Consider the following 20261-nt stretch of genomic DNA (forward strand, 5'->3'; position numbering starts at 1 on the left):
AAACATGAGATTATTCTAAAATTTTCATGGAAAGACAAAGGAACTAGAAGAACTGAAACAATTTTGAAAAAGAACAGAGGGATCAGTCTATCCCATTTCACAACTCAGCTCAGTAATCAAGACTGTAGTATTAGCAGAGGGATAGATATAGAGGCAATGGAACAGAACAGAGAATCTAGAAACAGACCTGCACAAATATGCCCAAATAGTTTTTGACAAAGGTGCAAAAATAACTCAATGAAGACAGCCTGGTACTGGAGCAACTGCACATTCATAGGAAAAAGAACTTCCACCTAAGTCTCACATTTTTTAGAATAACTCCAAATGAATCACACACTTAAATATGAGAATAAAGCTATAAAACTTTTAGGAAAAAAACACAGAAATCTTCAAGATCTAGGACTAAGTTCTTAGACTTGACTACTCGGAGCAAGATCCACGAAAGGAATAATGATAATACAGTGAACTTCAACAAAATTTAAAACTTGTGCTCTATAAGACCCTATTAAAAAGATGAAAAGATAATCAACAAGCTTGGAGGAAATATTTGTGTAACAAATACGTAACAAAGGACTAGTATCTAGAATAGAAAACTCAATAGAAAAAAATTCCAATTAGGAAAAAGGACAAAAGATACAAAGAGACATTTCATCAATGGGGATATACAGATGAAAAATAAGCACAAGAAAATATATTCAGTATCATTAGCCATTGGGGGAGTACAAATTAAAACCTAAGATATCACTATATAAACCAGAATGGCTAAAATCAAAAACAGTGATAACAGGAGTTCCTGTCGTGGCTCAGTGGTTAACAAATCCAGCTAGGAACCATGACATTTGATCCCTGGCCTCGCTCAGTGGGTTAAGGATCTGGCGTTGCTGTGAGCTGCAGTGTAGGTCACAGAAGCGGCTCGGATCCCGTGTTGCTGTGGCTCTGGTGTAGGCCAGCGGCTACAGCTGCTTTAGACCCCTAGCCTGGGAACCTCCATACGCCACGAGAGCAGCCCTAGAAAAGGCAGAAAGACCAAAAAAAAAAAAACAAACAAAACAAAAACCAGTGATAACAAATGCTGGCAAGGATGCACAGAAAGTGGATCACTTCATACATTTCCAGCAGTTTGGCAAATTCTTTAAAAACTATATATTCAATAATCATACAACCCAGCAACTGTACTCCTGGGCATTTATACCAGAGAAATGAAAACTTAGGTCAAAAGGTAAATGGTTAAACAAATCCATATCTTCTACTCAGCAATTAAAAAAGGATGAACTACTGATACATTTAACAACCTGGATGAATTTCCAGAGAATTATGCTGAGTGGAAAAAAAAAAAAAAAACCAAAAGGTGACAAACTGTATATAAATGGTCCCATGTATGTAACATTTTTGAAAATATAAAATCACGGAAATGAAGAACAAATGTGTTTGTCCCAGAGATTAAGAGGATGGAAAGGAAATGGGAATGGCTATAAAAATAATAATATGAGGGATCCTTATGGTGACGGAAACAGTCTGTTTCTTTTGTCAATACCAATAATACTCTGGTTGTGATGTTATACTAGTTTCACAAGATGTTACCTCTAGATTAAAAAGTTCCAATGTAATACAGAAGTTGTATTACTTCTTACAACTATAAGTGAATTCACAATTTATTTATTTACTTATTTATTTATTTATTTTTGCTTTTTAGAGCCACACTTGTGGCATATGGAAGTTCCCAGGCTTGGGGTCAAATTGGAGCTGGAGCTGCAGCTGCCAGCCTAGCTGGCCTGCTTGCGGCCATGGCTACAGGGGATCTGAGTTGCATCTGTAGCCTACACCACAGAGCTCACAGCAACACCAGATCCTTAACCCACTGACAAGGCCAAGGATCAAACACCCAATCCTCATGGTAACTGCTGAACCACAACAGGAACTCCCCCACTATTTTCTTAACAAAAAGTTTAATTTAAAATTACAAAGTCCTGGAGTTCCCATCAGGGCTCAGCAGAAACAAATGTGACTAGCATCCATGAGGACAGGATGCAGGTTTGATCCCTGGCCTCATTCAGTGGCTTAAGGATCCAGCATTGCCATGAGCTGTGGTATATAGGTTTGCAGACACGGCTGGGATCTGGTGTTGCTGTGGCTGTGGTGTAGGCCCAGCCTGGGAACCTCCATAGCCACAAGGTACGGCCCTAAAAAAAACAAAAGAATAAAAAATAAAATAAAAATTACAAAGACCAAGTCTATTACAGTAGATTAATTTTTTTAAATTCAATAGCATAACATTCCCAAGAGATAACACTAAAATAAAAGAACACAAAAATGTAGGGGGAAGGAGAATTTTAAAAATCAGGCAAAATTAGCTGACCAAAAGAAAAATAATAGGTATGTTAATGCTAAATAGTAGTATGCAATACAAAAAGCATTACTAAAAACAAGGAGTCACTACACAGAGTAAAAAGTTTCAATTCAACAGCAATATATAATAAATTTACTTTTTTTTTTTTTTTTTTTGCTGTTTTGGGGCACACCTGTGGCATATGGAAGTTCCCAGGCTAGGGGTGGAATCTGAGCTACAGGGCCAGCATATGCCACAGCCACAGCAACAGCAACGTGAGATTCAAACCGTATGTGACCTACACCACAGCTCACGGCAATGCGGAATCCTCAACCCATTGAGCAAAGCCAGGGATCAAACCGGCATCCTCATGGATACTAGTTGGATTCATTTCCACTGTGTCACCCTGGGAAATCCCAATAAATTTAGACTTTCATGTACTAGTAACAATTTTAAAATATATTTTGAAACTGATAGAAACTACAAGAAAAACTGAAAAAATAATTCTAGTAAAAGAGTAACATACATCTGCTCTCTAAAACAATGAGATCTAAACAACAGAATTAACAAACCTAATGGACAGATACAAAACTTTGCAACAACTGAAAAATACAAATCCTCTTCAAATGCAAAAAAACTGACCAGTCTCAACAGATTTCAAAGTTCTGTATCATACAGATCATTGTGCCTAACCACAACACAATTACAAATCAATAACCTAATTAACTAAAGGAATTTCAATATGCATGGAAACAAAACTTTTAAATAACTCATAAAGAATGCGTCCCTTGTGTGATGGATGCACAGAAAGCAAATACACAGAAATTCACTGTCTCAACTGTCTATTAAAATGCTGAAAATAAGCATGGTATCCAACTTAAAAAACAGAAATAAACCTAAAGAAAGTATTAGGGTAAGAAATTAAGAGCAGAAATTAATAGGGGGAGCATACATTCAAGAGCATTAAAGAGACAAAAACTTGAGTCTTTGAAAAATTTTTTGAAATTTGGCACTTTTAGCTTTTAAAACTCATAAACAAAAAGGCATTTGAAAAAAAGAGAAAGGACATTAACTACAAAATAAGAGATTAACAACGTAATGCCATAAATTCAAGAATATAGATGAAATGGACAACTTTCTATCAAAGTCTAACCTACCAACATTGGTTTGAAAATTGAAAATATGAGCAATCCTATAACCAAAGCAATTGAATCAGTGATTAAGAAGTGTACCACAAAGAAAATAACAGTAACAATTCTACAAAGGAGTTCTACCAGTCAGGAAACAGATCATTCTAATCTTACAAAAACTCCTCTGGAAGAAAACCTGAAATTTTTAAAAATTACAGGTCAATATTCATTATTAGAGGCAAAACGCCTACATTAACTATATTCAAACTGAGTCCAATAACGTAAAAAAGGGACAGACTAGGGTTGACTTTATACTTCGAACACATATATTACTAATACTAAGCATTAAATGTAAGTATTAAATATTAGAAAATCAATGTATTTCATGTTAATAGGTTACAGAAGAAAAATATATGATCCTCTCAAAAGATGTAAAAAAAAAGCTTTGATCAAATTCAACATCCATTCTTTTTTTTTAATTAGCAAACTAGTAGTAGAAAGAACATCCTTAACCTGAAAAGATTATCTACAATAAACCTACAGCAAGCATCATACTTAACTGTGAAACTCTGAAAGCATTCCCTTTAAAATCAGGAACAAGATCAGGATGCCCCCATCACCGCTTCTATTCAACATTGTACTGGAGATCCTAGCCAGCACATTAAGACAAGAAAAAGAAAGAAAAAAAAGCATAAGAATTGGAAAGGAGGAAACAAAGAGGTCATTATTCACAGACAGATCTGTCTACACAGAAAATCCAAAAGAATTCTATACACAATTTATCACAATTAGAAGGACAGCAAGGTTGTTAAACAAAGTCAAATTGTACTTCTACACACCAGGCAAGGTAGAAAATATAATTTTTAAAGATACAATTAATGATCTGACACAAAAATAAGGTACCCAGAAATAAAACTAACAAAATATTTGCAATAGTTTAGTTGAAGAAAATTTATAAAACTTTATTGACATTGTAAAAGACCTAAATAAATGGATACTGCCATGTTCATGGTTAAGATATTATTTAATAACAAAATGTTAGTTCACTTCAAACTGCTTTACAAATTCAAGGCATTGACCCATCAAAATCCCAAATGGTTGCGTATGTGCATTTATATAACTTTAAAAAATGATTCTAAAGTTATCTGGAGGAGCAAACCACTAAGAAGTTCCTCGAAGAAGAACACAAGGCGAGGGGACTTGCCCAACATCTGTGTCCTTCAATGACTGACTAGATGGTTTCAGACCAACCCTCTCTATGAAAATTTTAAAAATTGTGGGAACCTCCATATGCTGCAGGTGTGGCCCTAAAAAGTTTACAAAAGACAAAAAAAAGGAGAGAAAAATTTTTTTAATTGAACATAATATAAAAATATCTGTTTGAAGGCAAGAGGCACTATAAAGGCAGCAAGAACCAAGATTGTGGAAAGAAGGGAAGCCTAGAAAATGTAGTTCAACATCTGATGCCTCTTCTCCCCTGGAGATATTTGCCAGTGGAAAAGGGCAATGGATAAGTTGAGAAAAGTCAAACAAATCTGAACATACTTAAAGAGCTGGGAAAACAAGAATATAATTGCAAAATACAACCTACAAGTCCTGCTATCTGGGATGCACAATAAAATCCTACGAGTAAGTATGAAAAAAGACAGCTCAATACGAAACTGGGCAAAAGATTTGGCAAGCTACCGCACAAAAGACATCCAAATGGTCAATAAGTATATTAAAAGGGGCCTAATATCATTATTCACTAGAGTAGTGCAAATTAAAACCACCAAAGGTCTAAAATTAAAAGCGTAGATGAGAAAGGAATGAAGAGAAACTGGAACTCTAATTTTGATAGTGGAAGGGAATGAACAAACCACAACTACATACAACAATAGAGATGAAAATCTTGCAAACAAAATTGAAAGGAAAAAAAAGTCAAACAAAAAATATATACACTGAAAAGTTCCACTTACATAAAGTTCAAAAAAACAGGCAAAACTAATTTAAGATGTTAACATCTGGCCAGTAGGTATCTTCAAGGAGGAGGAGGTTAGTCACTGGGAGAGGACTCAAAGAGAGCCTCTACGGTGCTAGTGATGTTCTATTTCTTGACCCACAAATGGTTATATTGAGAAAATTCATCCAGAAAAGCTTCGTGATCTGCGTACTTTCTATGTGTATGCCCCACAGCAAAAGAAGTTTGTTTTTATGGAAGCTGGTACAAAGTTATAGTAATTAAAACAATGTGATCGTGCTGTTAGACTAAGAGACCAGAGTCCAGAAAGTATAGATAGATCCAATTGTAGAACTATTACAAATAAGTAAGAAATAAAATTTTTAAAAAAATCTACTACAAAGATGGAGAAAAGACATGAATAGACTCTCAGAAGAGAGAACACATTAATCAGCACAGTAAAAAATGCTCAAGCTCATCAGCAAAAGGAAACAACTGAAAACTAAAAGGTGATACTTTACACTCCCTGGCAGAAACTTCTATTAAAGTCTGATAAGGGTATTTAGCAAAAAGCGGAGCGAATACTGACACAATCCTTTTTGGAAAATAATCTGACATTATCCAGTATTATTGAAGATGCAAACATCCTCAAGTCTCAGCAAAGCTTCTCCTAGAATTTCTACAGTGAAATATACTGTGTTAAATAGTCACATTACATGACATCAACAAAGACTATAAATAGCATCATATCAATGCAGGTTAAGTTTGTTCACAAAGTTAGTTTTTTGTTGTTGCTGTTGTTGTTTTGCATTTTCAGAGTTGTTTGGATTTCAGCAGTGTAGATAAGGGATCTACGGACCTGTAGTGGGGAAAAAAAGGAAACCAAAAATTTCCAACAAGAATGGCTAAGATGGGAGTTCCCGTTGTGGCTCAACTGTTAATGAACCCAACTAGTATCCACAGGGATATGGATTTGACCCCTGGCCTGGCTCAGTGGATCCAGCGTTGCAGTGAGCTGTGGTGGAGGTGGCAGATGTGGCTCAGATCCATGTTGCTGTGGTGCAGGCCAGCAGCTGTAGCGCCAATTCCAACCCTAGCCTGGGAACTTCCATATCCTGCAGGTGTTGTCCTAAAACAAGCAAAAAATTAAAAAAAAAAAAAAGATATACAATGGAAACTCAAAAACAATGACAGACCAAAAAAAAAACAAAAAACAAAAAACCACAAACATACAACATTATTTAATTTGTATAAAATTTTAAGACACACAAACCCATAGATATACATAGAATATCTGACTGTGTAATTTAATATATCTATATACTGTGGATATGTTCAGGGCACCCTGCTGACCTAAGAAACTATTTAACTTGGGTGATGAGTACATGCATGTTTATGTACCTATATTTTACCTGCTAGAAACAATCTTTTGTACCTATTAAATAAGTTAATATTTAAAAATTGTTAATTAGCATGATAAACCCAAATACATAAACCTCTATTACCATTATCAATTCAGACAACTGTCTCAAGAGAACTTTTTAAAGGAATTAGTATTCTCAGAGTGTTCAAGGTATTTCTGCACATAAATTAAGGACATATTGCTCTAAGGAAGGAACGAGAAAGAAAGAAAGAAAAAGAAAAGAAAAGAAAGAAAGAAAGAAAAAAGAAAGAAAGAAAGAAGAAAGAAAGAAAAGCTCTTATAAATCAAAATAAAAATGTAATTACTAAATTAAATTCTATGGAAGAGTTCTAAGACAAAGTCAAGGAAATCTTTCAGAAGGTAAACAAATAAAACATCAAGTCCAATATTCACCTGTCAGGAGTCCCAGAGAAAACAGGAAAGAATTTGTCAAAAAAAATAGAAGATAATTCCCTAGACCTGAAGAGCCTTAGAACTGAAAAGGTCCCACCATAAGGAATGAAAAAAGCCCATACCTAGACACATTTCACAACACCAAGGATAAGGAGATCACCCTAAAGACTGCAAACAAGGTTACCACAAAAAAAAAGGATAACCATCAGATTTGCAACAGATCTCTATTAGCAACACTGAGTGTTTTAAATTCCTAAAGCAAAGCTTTCAAAATTTAGAAGGACAGAGTTCCCATTTAGAGGTCAGCGGCTACAGCTTGTTTATAAATAACAATTTTATATATTTAAGGAGTACAACATGATGTTTTGATATACATATATAACACACTAAAGCTAATTAACATATCCACTTCCTCACATTTACCATTTTTTTGCTTTTGGAGTGAGAGCAGTTTAAAATATAGTTAATACAGAGTTCCTGTTGTGGCTCAGTGGTTAACGAACCCAACTAGTATCCATGAGGATTTGGGTTCGATCCCTGGCCTTGCTCAGTGGATTAAGGATCTGGCATTGCCATGAGCTGTGGTGTAGAATACAGACTTGGCTCGGATCCCACGTTGCTGTGGCTGTGACACAGGCTGGCGGTTACAGCTCCGATTTGACCCCTAGCCTAGGAACTTCCATATGCCACAAGTGTGGCCCTAAAATTAAAAAAAAAAAAAAAAGAACATTTAGAGGGAAAAATTGCATCACCAACTTATAATTCCGTATCTAAACTCAATTAGGAACAAAAGCAAGCCATTTTCAAACATTCAAGAAATCAGTAAGTTTATCACCAGTATAACCTTTCTAAAACAACTACTCAAGACTATATTCCATGGCTCAGTGATTGACGAATCCGACTAGGAACCATGAGGTAGTGGGTTCGATCCCTGGCCTTGCTCAGTGGGTCAAGGATCCAGCATTACTGTGAGCTGTGGTGTAGGCTGCAGACGTGGCTAGGATCTGGCATTGCTGCAGCTGTGGTGTAGGCCAGCAGCTGTAGCTCCAATTGGACCCCTAGCCTAAGAACCTCCATATGCCATGGTCACCGCCCTAGAAAACGCAAAAAGACAAGAAAAAAAAAGATTATATTCCAGCAAAATCAAAAAGGATTCTAAATAAAGAGAAAGACATGAAATGCAAATAACAACAGACCTAACGAAGGAGTACAATGTAATCTCAGGATGACAAATGTATAGCAGATCTAGAAAGCAAGCTGTCCAAATTAGAAAAGAAAGGTTGAGAGCTCCAGAAAGCCCATCTTCAAGAAAAGCTGAAAGGTCACAAGATGAAACCACAGTGTAATATTAAAGTTTAAAAATAATTTCCATAAGCTCTCCATAATCAAGCAGGACTTTTCTATTTCTCCTTTTAGGAGCCCAGGTTTATTAACACTTTAAGTTCCTCTACACCTCCACACTATCTGGTTCTACAGTAACTAATACTCATATTAGCATACAGATTACCATGGCTGGTTATTAGTACTCAATTTCTAGAATCTTCCTATAGGAGCACAGAGAAGTTTATAACATAAATGCTGTAAATCTTGACAACCTAATAGAAAATGAAGGCTAGAAAGGGAAGAAGGGTGGAGGTATGGAGAGAAAAAGGGAAAAGGATGAGTGTTAAATCCTCTGAAAGCCTGGGAACTAAAGAGATACTGTCTAAAACTGGTAAGTCGGAGTTCCCTGGTGGCTCAGCAGGTTAATGAGCCAGTGGTTTTTATTGCTATGGCATGGGTTTGATCCCTGGCCTGGGATTGTCCAAGTGCCACAAGTGTGGCCAAATAAATAAATAAATAATAAAACTGACAGGTCAATAAAGAGAAATTTAACTATTACAAAAAGTTTAAAATAACAGCAAAATTAGGAACAAAATGTAACTGGTAGAAATCAAAGTGCAGGTGGAAAACACAATGACCTAAATATCTTATCTACTAAGTCAAGCAACAGATATGGTTTAGAGCTGAAAGAAAAATCAAGATGTAGAAGATAGGCTTTATTTTTGAGTTTTGGAATTAACCTAAAAAACTTAAGGGAGTCCCCTGGTGGTCTATCGGTTAAGGATCTGGCATTGTCACTGCTGTGGCTCAGATTCAGTCCCTGACCTGGGAACTTCTGGATGCCACAAGTGCAGGCAAAAAAAAAAAAAAATCTTAAAAAAAAAAACCTCCACATCATTAAAAGCCATTATATCAGGATTTAGGAAAGGACTTTAATATTTCTTTTTGAATTTTTCTGCACTGTCTGCACAAGTATTCTTTCATTTAAAAAACAAAATGAAAGAAAGAAAAAGATGAGCAGAAATAAGTGATTTTAAAATGTTATTAAAGCCATTCTCCAGACTAGAAGGAAAAAGGTCAAATAATTTGTCAGATATCATACAGGTGATAACCATGCATCCCAAATGATAATATCCAAAAAAAAAAAAAAAAAACTTTCGGAGTTCCCGTCATGGCACAGTGGTTAACGAATCCGACTAGGAACCATGAGGTTGCGGGTTCGGTCCCTGCCCTTGCTCAGTGGGTTAACGATCCTGGGTTGCCGTGAGCTGTGGTGTAGGTTGCAGACGCGGCTCGGATCCCGAGTTGCTGTGGCTCTGGCGTAGGCCGGTGGCTACAGCTCCGATTAGACCCCTAGCCTGGGAACCTCCATACGCCGCGGGAGTGGCCCAAGAAATAGCAACAGCAACAGCAACAACAACTACAACAACAAAAAAGACAAAAAGACAAAAAAAAACCAAAAAAACCTTCTGTGGTAAAATCTAGATCTGCTTCGTACTGACCTGTATGAATAACCATGGAGAGCTCTGAAGGTCTACATTAAGTTTATATTATTCTCCACAAAGTCACAAAAAAAAAAAAAAAAAAACCTTTGTTTCAAACCATTTTTCCAAGAAGTCTAGGAAAAAGGCCTTACTAAGTAGATTCACAGTGAACATTCATAGAGAATAATTTGGACTATGATACCAATTGATTCTGCATCACTTTTACTTCATTCAACTGTGCAATTTCTTTTTTTTTCCCCTGCTTTTTAGGGCCGCACCTTCAGCATATGGAAGTTCCCACCCAGGCTAGGGGTCAAATCAGAGCTACAGCTGCCTGCCTATATACCACAGCCACAGGTAGGCCAGATCCAAGCAATGTCTGTGACCTACACAACAGCTCACAGCAACACCAGATCTTTAATCCAGATTGAGGCCAGGGATGGAACCCACATTCTCATGGATACTAGTCAGGCTTATAACCCACTGAGCCACAACAGAACTCCCAACTATGCAATTTCTTAAATTCAGATTCCTGAATAAAACCAGACTAGCTTTCAAGACAACTCAATGGGGAAAATAATCATCTTTTCAACAAATAGTTCTGGGAAAACTGGATAGTCACATGCAAAGGAATTAGTATCTCTATCTCACATCAAAAACAAACAAATAAAAACCTCAAAATGGATCAACAATCCAAATGTAAAAGTTAAAAGTATAAATATAAGCTCTTAGATGAAAACAGGCATAAGTCTTTCGTATATAATTTTTTTTTTTGTATTTCAAAAAAAATTATATTTATTTCCTTTTGGGGGGGGGGCTTCAGGCACAGAGGATTGAGTTAATCATTCCTTTCAGTTTATGGCATACTATCATTATCACCGGTCTGATACTGGACATGTTAGCTTTTTCTCCCCTTTGCCATTTAATCCCAGCTCCCATGTCCCCTCTAATTTTTTTTTTTTTTTTTTTAGGGCTGCACCCACCACATATGGAAGTTCCCAGGCTAGGAGGAGAATCAGAGCTGTAGCCACTGGCCTATGCAACAGCCACAGCAACATGGGATCCGAGCCACATCCATGATCTACACCATAGCTCACAGCAACGCCGGATCCTTAATGCACTGAGCAAGGCCAGGGATCAAACCTGTGTCCTCCTGGATACTACTAGTCAGATTCGTTTCTGCTGAGCTATGACGGTTTCTGCTCAGCTATGACAGAAACTCCAGGCATAAATCTTTGACACTGGATAAGGCAATACTGTCTTAGATTTGACATCAAAAGCAAAAGCAACAGAAAAAAAAATAGATAAAATGTAAAACATTTGTGCTTCAAAATACACTATCAAAAAAGGGAAAAAAGGAGCAGTGCAGTGGATTAAGACTCTGACTGCAGCAGCTCAGATCACTGCAGAGGCTCGAGCTTGATCCCCAGCCGAGTACAGTGGGTTAAAGGACCCAGCATTGCTGCAGCTGGGGTGTAGGTCACAGCTGCAGCTCAGATTCAATCCCTGGCCCAAGATTTTCCATATGCTGAGAGTGCAGCCAAAAGAATTATTAAAAAAAAAAAAGTGAAAGACAGTCCGCAAAAAGAAAATATCTGCAAATCATATACCCTATAAAGATCTGGAATATATAAAGAACATAGACAATAATTTTTAAAAAACAAATAATTCAATTATAAAATGGGAAAAGGCTGGAATAGACATTTCTCCAAAGAAGATATACAAGTGGCCAACAAGTACATGAAAAGATGCTCAACATCATTAGACATCAGGGAAATGCAAACCAAAACCACAATGTGATACCACTTCACACTCACAAGGACAAGGATGTAGAGAAATTACAACCCTTATACACTGCTGGTGGAAACGAAAAATGGTGAAGCCGCTGGAAAAGAATTAGACAGTTTCTCAAACTTAAACATAATTACCACATGACCCAGCGATTTCACTTCCAGGTATCTATCCAAGAGAATTAAAAACGTATGTCCACGCAAAGCTTATACACTTGTAGATGAACATTCACACTAGTCAAAAAGTGGAAACAACCTAAATGTACATAAACTCATGAATGGATAAACAAAAAGTGGTACGGTCTGTACAAGAGAATATTACTCAGCCATAAAAAATTCAGCATGCTACAAGAATAAACCTGAAAAGATGATGTAAAATGAAAGAAACTAGGCACAAAAGCTACATAAAAGATTTTATTTCTACGAACTGTTCAGAATACCGAGGTCCACAGAGACAAAATAAATTAGAAGATGCTGAGGGCTGGGAGAAAGAGGGCATGGGGAGTGACTGCTAGTGAGCATGGGTTTCTTCTGGGGTGATAAGAGTGTTCTGGAATTAGATAGTGGTGATGGCTGTACAACTCTGAATAGACCAAAAACCACTGAATTGAATCTCAATTAAAAAAATTTGGAGTTCCCATCGTGGCTCAGTGGTTAACAAATCCGACTAGGAACCATGAGGTTTCGGGTTCGATCCCTGGCCTTGCTCACTGGGTTAACGATCCGACGCTGCCATGAGCTGTGGTGTAGGCTGCAGACTCGGCTCAGATCTGGCGTTGCTGTTGCTGTGGCTGTGGCGTAGGCTGGCGGCTACAGCTCCAATCGGACCCCTAGCCTGGGAGCCTCCATATGCCACGGGATCAGCCCAAGAAATGGCAAAAAGACCAAAAAAAAATTTTTTTAGAGGAGTTCCTGTCGTGGCGCAGCAGAAAAGAATCTGACTAGGAACCATGAGGTTGCGGGTTAAGGATCCGATGTTGCCGTGAGCTGTGGTATAAGTCACAGACATGGCTTGGATTCAGCATTGCTGTGGCACAGGTCGGCAGCTACAGCTCCAATTAGACCCCTAGCATGGGAACCTCCATATGCCGGCAGGTGAGGCCCTAAAAAGACCAAAAAAAAAAAAAAAATTGTTTCTGGTGCAGCAGAAACAAATCTGACTAGTATCCATGAGGCTTCAGTTCAATCCCTAGCCTCCATCAATGGATTAAGGATCCGCTGCTGCTGTGAGCTATGGTGTACGTTCACAGACGCATCTCAGATCTGGTGTGGCTGTGGTGTAGGCCAGCGGCTGTGGCTCTGATTCGACCCCTAGCCTGGGAACTTCCATATGCCTCGGATGCGGCCATTTAAAAAAAAAAAAAAAAAAAAGGCAAAAAACAAAATTTTTAAAAATAGACTAGCTAAGATCCAATCCAGCAAAAAAAACCAAGGCAAAAATGTAAAGAAAAGAGAAACATCTGGAGAATTTAACAGTTAGAAAAATGTCAGCTTTATCAAAAAAGATTCATGACTACAAGAAAAAGGGCACAGACCTAAGGAGAAAAAAACACAAAAATGTCTACTATGGCTAAGAATATTTTGGTTTACTATTAAAAATTATCTATTCCATTTAAATTAAATACTTTTGAATGTGCCCTCATAGACATAATCTCAAATGAAGTCCTCCTGGAAATTTTAGCTGTGTCCACTAACGGCAGCTTTGAATTAATTACATGATGAATTTTTACATCTATCATATTTATTAGTCTCTTTCTTCTCCCAATAGTTGGAAGCTCAGCCGGATGAGGACCTCTCACCTCAAACCCCCCACCCATTAACTTCTCATTCTCACCCTGTATCCCAACAGCACCCGAAGCTACCAGGATGGCAAGTAAGGAACCAAACACTCAAGCCTCCGAGGCAGAAAATCTCCTGTTATAAAATTACTTAAGCCTCTTAGTACACCTTCCATGTCTTGTTTACCAGTATCTATTAAGAAAGTTATAATCACTGGCTTTTTCCATAGCGCAAATACATACCTAGACTCTTACACATTCTCTCATTCTCTGACATGCACAGAGATAACAAACACTCAATGCACAAAAGAAAGGGTATGAGGAATACAGGAGAGAGATCCTTAAAAAAAAAGTAATAGAAAAAAGAACACTGGTTACAAAAGACCCCACCACTCCTACACTTGAGAAGAGAAAAATAAGGAGTGTGGATTCACCAGATTAAATTGTAGCAGGAACCTTTTTAAGGACTGCCAAGGATGGCACCAGGAGCAATATCAAAATTATGCAACTGAAGGAGAGAAGGTAGAAAGGCCTTTGTAGTTGAAGAGGTGAGGGACTTCAGACTCCAGCTACTCTGCCTTTCCATCGCCACCACAGTGCTTGGGACTGCTAGAGACTATGTGGAAGAAAGCAGGGCAGCAGTGACAGAGGTCCAGGCCAGACAGTATGAGCTTGTCTCAAGTTAATTTAAACTACTTAATTAATTCACAAACAAGTTAGTCACAAACTCCTAACAACATAAATGCTTTAAACAAACAATTGCTGAACTGAATAGTTTCTATCATCTATACAAGATGCATTGTTATAATCATTTTGACTATACAGCCCACAATTTCCCTTCACAAAGAACTCACCCCTTTCTTTCCCTCAACCCATCAACATGATCCTGTGAGTCAGGTTTGCATGACTGTAACGGCCTGACTGTAGAGGATCAGAACAGTAGATCTTCATGCCAGTCAGATCCTTTCTCCCAAAAGAACTGAACGGAGACAGGCTGGCCTTCTGTTGGTCATTTGAACAGAAAGCCACCAAGTGTAGGGGTGCTATATTCTGCTGTGACTGGACAAAATCTCTAGTATTGGCTCACAAGGCTGTCTCAAAAACTGAATTGTGGGCAGGCTCTTAAGGTTCTGAAGGAGTTGCCTCATCAAATAACTCCACTCCCCAGAGCCTAAAAGGCAAAGGATGATCCATCCCCAAAATTCCCAACCTCCAGTACATGAGATGGCAGCACTAGCCAGAAGTGACCTGCTCTGGTCATACACACCCCTAGGGAGTGGCTCTGGATGATAACGGCCAAAATTAATGGAAATCCTCTTGGTGGCATTATTAGCAACCAAATATGTGGCATCCAAGTCTGCTAGCCATTTCCTCCACTGTCAAGAAGTTAGCCAACAGACCCAGGCCTGTGTTTCTTCCTGGTCCTTTTATGTACTTGACTATCACTCTGATCATCAGAATACATTCTGAAGCAGAGACTATTTAGAAAACCCTTGATGTTTCCTCCCCTTTTCCTTTCTAATTAGATTTTTGGTCAGTTGTCCAGCTTTCCCTACAATATTACATGTCACATAAGAAGCATGTTGTTTACTTATCATTCAATTTAGTTCACAGATTCACAAGATGATAAATAGGAGCACCCAGTAGACCTGAAGGAAACTGAACAGAGCAGTACACCATAGATGCTGAGGGGTGCTTTCTCTTAAAGCTAGACCTCTGAGGTCAAAAATCCCTAGGTCTTCCAGGATCAAGCTGTGTGGTCTAGATCAGGTTATTCAACCCCTCTATGCTTCAATTTTTCATAGAACTGTTGTGCAAACTAAGTACGTATGTAAAGTGCTTAAACCAGAACCAGGCATGTAATAAGCACTTTATTATAACGGCTATCTGCCATCACCATCATCACTCTTTGCAGTGGGGCACAGCGAGAGAGATACAGCACATCTTTTAATATAGAAGATGCTTGGAGTTCCAGTGGTGGCACAGCAGAAATGAATCCAACTAGAAATCATGAGGTTCAATCCCTGGCCTCGCTCAGTGGGTTAAGGATCCGGCGTTGCCCAGAGCTGCGGTGTAGGCGTTGCCGTGGCTGTGCTGTGGCTCCAATTCGACCCCTAGCCTGGGAACCTCCATATGCAGGGGTGCAGCCCTAAAAGATGGGAGGGGATGCTACTGAGCAGCTAAGGCAAAGACTGGGGTGGATAACCCTTCTAGCATTCGTACAGTCCATACTCTTATCAAATAAATACAAGGAGAAGTAGAGACAGCTGACTTACAGAAAAAGATGATAAAGCTGACTCACAAAACAAAATGGGAGGTGGGAAAGAGAAGGGAGGGAGAGAGAAAGGGAGAATATATCTTGGTTTCCAAACACTTTCCAGTTCCTGGTTCCACTACAACTTAAGCACTGAGTGCCCTTTCTGGCCTACACCAACAAATAAATTCTCCACTTTTTATTAAGCTTTGACCAACAACATTTATAAAGTCTAACACAGGTCTTGGAAAAGTTTTCATCAACAAAATAATCTTAGAGGAGGAAAAGTGGTATGCATCTGTTACTACACGAAATTAAGACACTGCAGATAAAAATAAATTTAACTACAAACCAGTATTCTCAACCCACTGTAAACCTAATGCATGAATTTACACAGGTGAGGCTCAGGCCTGGTTGTTTCAAAAGGTCTACAGGTGTTAAAAGCTCTACAGCTGAGGCTAAGACACTAAAACCCTCACATTTATCGATATAAACTCTCTTTACCTACTATCAGGGTCCTCCGTATATAAACTAGTACAGGCATAAAATTCATTAATATGCTTTTCTCTTTACTGAGAATGAAATAATTTTTGAAACAGCAGGCGGGGAAATGGTAGGCATTATTCAAACCGAAACAATTTCCCTTTAGATCAGAACCATGAATACATTCTTTTGCTGATGTACACCATACCAGCCAGGTAACCAGCCAACATCCTTCCCCCGCTTCTCATCGCTCTCCTAAAAACAGTAACAAACATAAACTGAATCTTTTACCTGATTCCCCTTTCCTTCTTATTCCGAAGAAGTAACCCTAAAACATGTCTGTGTTGTGCAAATTAGTTGTGGTTAACTTAATTTCAAATTCCTATTCATCTCTTGACACTTTTTTTAAATCAGGGTGTCCGTCCTTAAGTACCCCATTTATGTCGCCAGTAATTCAGCGATCCATAAAAATTCTGGCTCCTTTATGACAGTTTTCTCTCAGTTGAGGACTTTGAAGAAGATTATCAGCCCCAGGAAAAATATCTTTTCCGTTCTAACCCCAACAGCTCATTTCAAACCTCTACTATACAAAGGTATCAACAATAAAGTTGTGACCTTGTTCTAGGACTAGGAAGGAAAATTTTTCAAGAGCAAAAAACAAGTTCACAAACAAACCTCATGACAGCACGGACTTCTGCCGATTTCTTACCATAGCACTAAGAAAACAGCAAGGTTTAAGGTCGATTATTGAAGGCAGGGTCCCCAAAAGACCATGCTTCTCTCTATGATGTTGAGGAAGCACTGGTGGGAGGAAGGGGCCTTTCTCGTGACAGATCTGACTGAACGGTAGCATCAGCCACCGATGAGAAAAAATTCCTAAAAGCAACTTCACGTTTCAGAAAACAGCCTCCCACCGAGTAGCCCGTAGACTTAGGAATCACCAGGGACACGTACACTCCTCACGAAGGTGGAAAAGCAAATCCTGCTCCCCACCTCATCCCCTAAAATAAACGGGTAAGACGGGTCCCCAGGAGCGCCTTCCCCAGGGCCCCAGCCCCCGCGTGCAAAGTGTGCAGACCCCTGGCGGGACACCACTGGCCCGCTTACCCTGGGCCCCAGGCCCGCCGGCCCGGCGCTACGCGGGCGTCCTCCGCCGTCTCTCTCCCCTCCCCCGCCCGCTTGAGCTCTCGCTCCGACGCGGGCCCGGGCCCGGGGCTCCGCCAACCGGTCCCCTCGAAACAAGAAGGTGGCGGCCGGCGACGCTGCGGCTCCCCGGTTTCCCCTCCCCTCCCCCGCGGCCTCCGCACTCCACTCCCGCGCCCCCGCTTACCCTCAACTCCTCGAAATCCGCCATTTTATACCACCCGCGGGCGCCGCCGCCGCTGCTGCCACAGCACCCCCTCCCGCTGCCGCCAACGAAGCCGCCGCCACCACGGCCGCCGCCGCCGCCTCCAGCACCATCCTGCACTGGGCGCCGCTAAAGACGCCGCGGCTGCTGCCGCCGCCGCCGCCGCTGCCGCCGGGCGCGTCACGTGACCTGCGCCGGAGCTCCACCCCCTGCGCAAGCGGCCCCGCCCTCCGGCGCCCCGCCCACCGGCCCACCGCCTTCCGCCCGGGTCTTCCGCCTGCCTTCCCAGTGAGCTGCGTTAGGCTTTCCTGGATCTTCCCCTTTCCCCCGCAGCTTGTCGGCCTTCCGCAGCCTTTCCGTGCCCCGCTTCAGCGCGTGGATGCTCCTCTTCCCCGCGCGAAGGCCCAGCCCGAGTACCTGAAGCGCCGTCGCGACTGCAGCATTACCGGCGGGCCTGTAGGAGGGAGTGGAGTGATGGAGAGAAAGAAGAGGTGCCTTTTCCCACGGTGGCGTGGACTGGGGGAGTACCCACAAATAAAGCCATCCCCCAGAGTAGTTGTGGTGGAACAACCCATGGATGTTGACTAAGCTCTGGTTCTGAGCTAATGGTGCGGGATTGGTGAGATCTCTTTGGGTTGCTAATATCTTCAAAGTACTAACCTGGCTAGTTCTCTCTGACTTTGAAGGGCGACTGAATGTCAAAGACTGCAGAGTCGAGAGGGTTGGGGCAGAGAAGTTGGAGAAGTGAAATAGGAGAGCACCTTGAAAGGCCCTGATAGGAAGTCGAAGGGTCAGGGAAATCAGATAGCTGGGAAAGATGAAATGTCAAAGGCAGAGCGGATGGAAGGAAGTTTCTCACAGCACCCCTGACGTGCTGACAAAGGATGAGAGAAGATGCTGAGGCAAGCTGGTCAAAAAATTCGCTGGACCAAGGACAGAGTTGAAATGTGCTTTGAGAAGTGGCTCCCATTTAAGACACTTAATGTTGATCCTTGGGCCAAGAAGAGTTTCCCACTCTACCTCTTTGCCTAACTCCTGGTCATCCCTCGGGACTCAGTTTTAGTATCATTTCTTCAGGAAGACCTTCCCTAAACCCTCATGCCCCATTTTAATTCAGAGAATCAACAGTATCTAGAATAGGTTCTGATTCTGGTTCTCCACCATTAACGTTATGGTCTTAGGTTGATTTAATCTTGGTTTATTCTCTTTAGGTCTTAACTTCCACCTCAGTAGCGTTTTATATTGTTTAACAGACATTAAGTGAAGGCTAGGAGCTTTAGGGGAATATAAAGATGAATAGGATAAAATACAGCCCTTCCACCAACCCATAAGAGGTACCAACTCGAACATAAAACCATAAGAGGCAGAGCTGCACGGAAACTGTTTGAAGTGTTCATTGTAGGATTGGGTAGGTTTGACTGCAAAGAGTTCTGGGTGCTGCCCTACACTGGCCTAAGTCAATAATAACTATGCCCCCTTGCTACAGTAATTAGATCAGAACTGTACCTATAAATGCAACTACTGCAGGACATTTCCAGGTCAGTTAGATCAAGTACAGGGTGTGCCTCAAGGTAGGCAAATGATGTAGACCAGTAAGTGTCTGGGACATTTATTCAGGAATTAGAGTTAAGGAGACTCTCTAGCATGTGGAATAGTGTAGCTATTTTGCAACAAAGAGGGGCCAACCTGAAAACCAACACATTTCCTAGGTAAGAATCATCAAAAAACATCAGAATTCACTTTCATACCTACCTTTGTCAATTTTCTTGAGCCAATACCCTTCCTTTACTGTTTTATATAGTTTGAGATGGGTTTTTTATTAGTTGCAAGCAAAATAATTTTGAAATAGGATGCTACTTTGTCTCAACAAGACAGATTTATTAATTAAGCATCTTTTCTAAACTATACCCCCTAATATTCTTCCAATATTTGTTTAAAGGGAAGGCTGAATGGTAAAGAGTGGAAAGGAAATCTCTTTCCTGTCACAACCAATTTAGCTCTGGTCCAAATTTGTACATCCTACTCATTGAAAATAAATCACTGCACCTACTTGGATCTAATTTCTTTATAGTGTGGCATAACATACCCTTGGATGGGAGTGAGGATCGAGGCAGGTACACAAGTCTCACCACTACTATATACCTCATAGCAAAGTACCAACTCCTGCCACATACAGAAATGTTCCCTTAAAAGAATCCCATTAAATACAATTTTCTCCTCGATACATTTTCAGTGATTAAATGTGTTAACACTCTTTATGGACTTAGGTTCTAGGCAATTATGGGGGGCGACCCCCTTAATCTGACTCCAATTAAAAGATATAGGTATTGTAATTAAAGAGTCCTGGAGTTCCCATTGTGGCTCAGCAGAAACAAATCCGATTAGTATCCATGAAGACGCAGGTTCGATCCCTGGCCTTGCTCAGTGAGTTAAGGATCTGGCATTGCCCTGAGCTGTGGTGTAGGTCACAGACACAGCTCAGATCCCACATTGCTGTGGCTGTGGCATAGGCCAGCAGCTGCAGCTCTGATTTGACCCCTAGCCTGGAAACTTCCATATGCCATGGGTACAGCCGTAAAAAGACAAAAAA

At 40.1% G+C, this 20261-nt stretch overlaps 1 protein-coding gene across 5 annotated transcripts in view; it reads right to left on the reverse strand.

Moving 5' to 3' along the window:
- PIAS2 (protein inhibitor of activated STAT 2) overlaps positions 1 to 17857 on the reverse strand; it is a 100966-nt gene extending 83109 nt beyond the window's left edge. For 2 of the 5 annotated variants that reach the window (XM_047764209.1, XM_047764221.1), the window contains exon 1: positions 17654 to 17857. In XM_047764209.1, the coding sequence (XP_047620165.1) occupies positions 17654 to 17677 (24 nt within the window). In that variant the 5' untranslated portion in view covers positions 17678 to 17857. Of the gene's footprint in view, positions 1 to 4016; positions 4106 to 17653 lie in introns of all 5 variants that reach the window. The other 3 variants (XM_047764218.1, XM_047764216.1, XM_047764212.1) reach the window with 2 other exon arrangements.
- Positions 17858 to 20261: the final 2404 nt, after the last annotated feature.

The sequence above is a fragment of the Phacochoerus africanus genome, chromosome 2, assembly GCF_016906955.1.
Source record: "Phacochoerus africanus isolate WHEZ1 chromosome 2, ROS_Pafr_v1, whole genome shotgun sequence".
NCBI classification, from domain to species: Eukaryota; Metazoa; Chordata; class Mammalia; order Artiodactyla; family Suidae; genus Phacochoerus; species Phacochoerus africanus.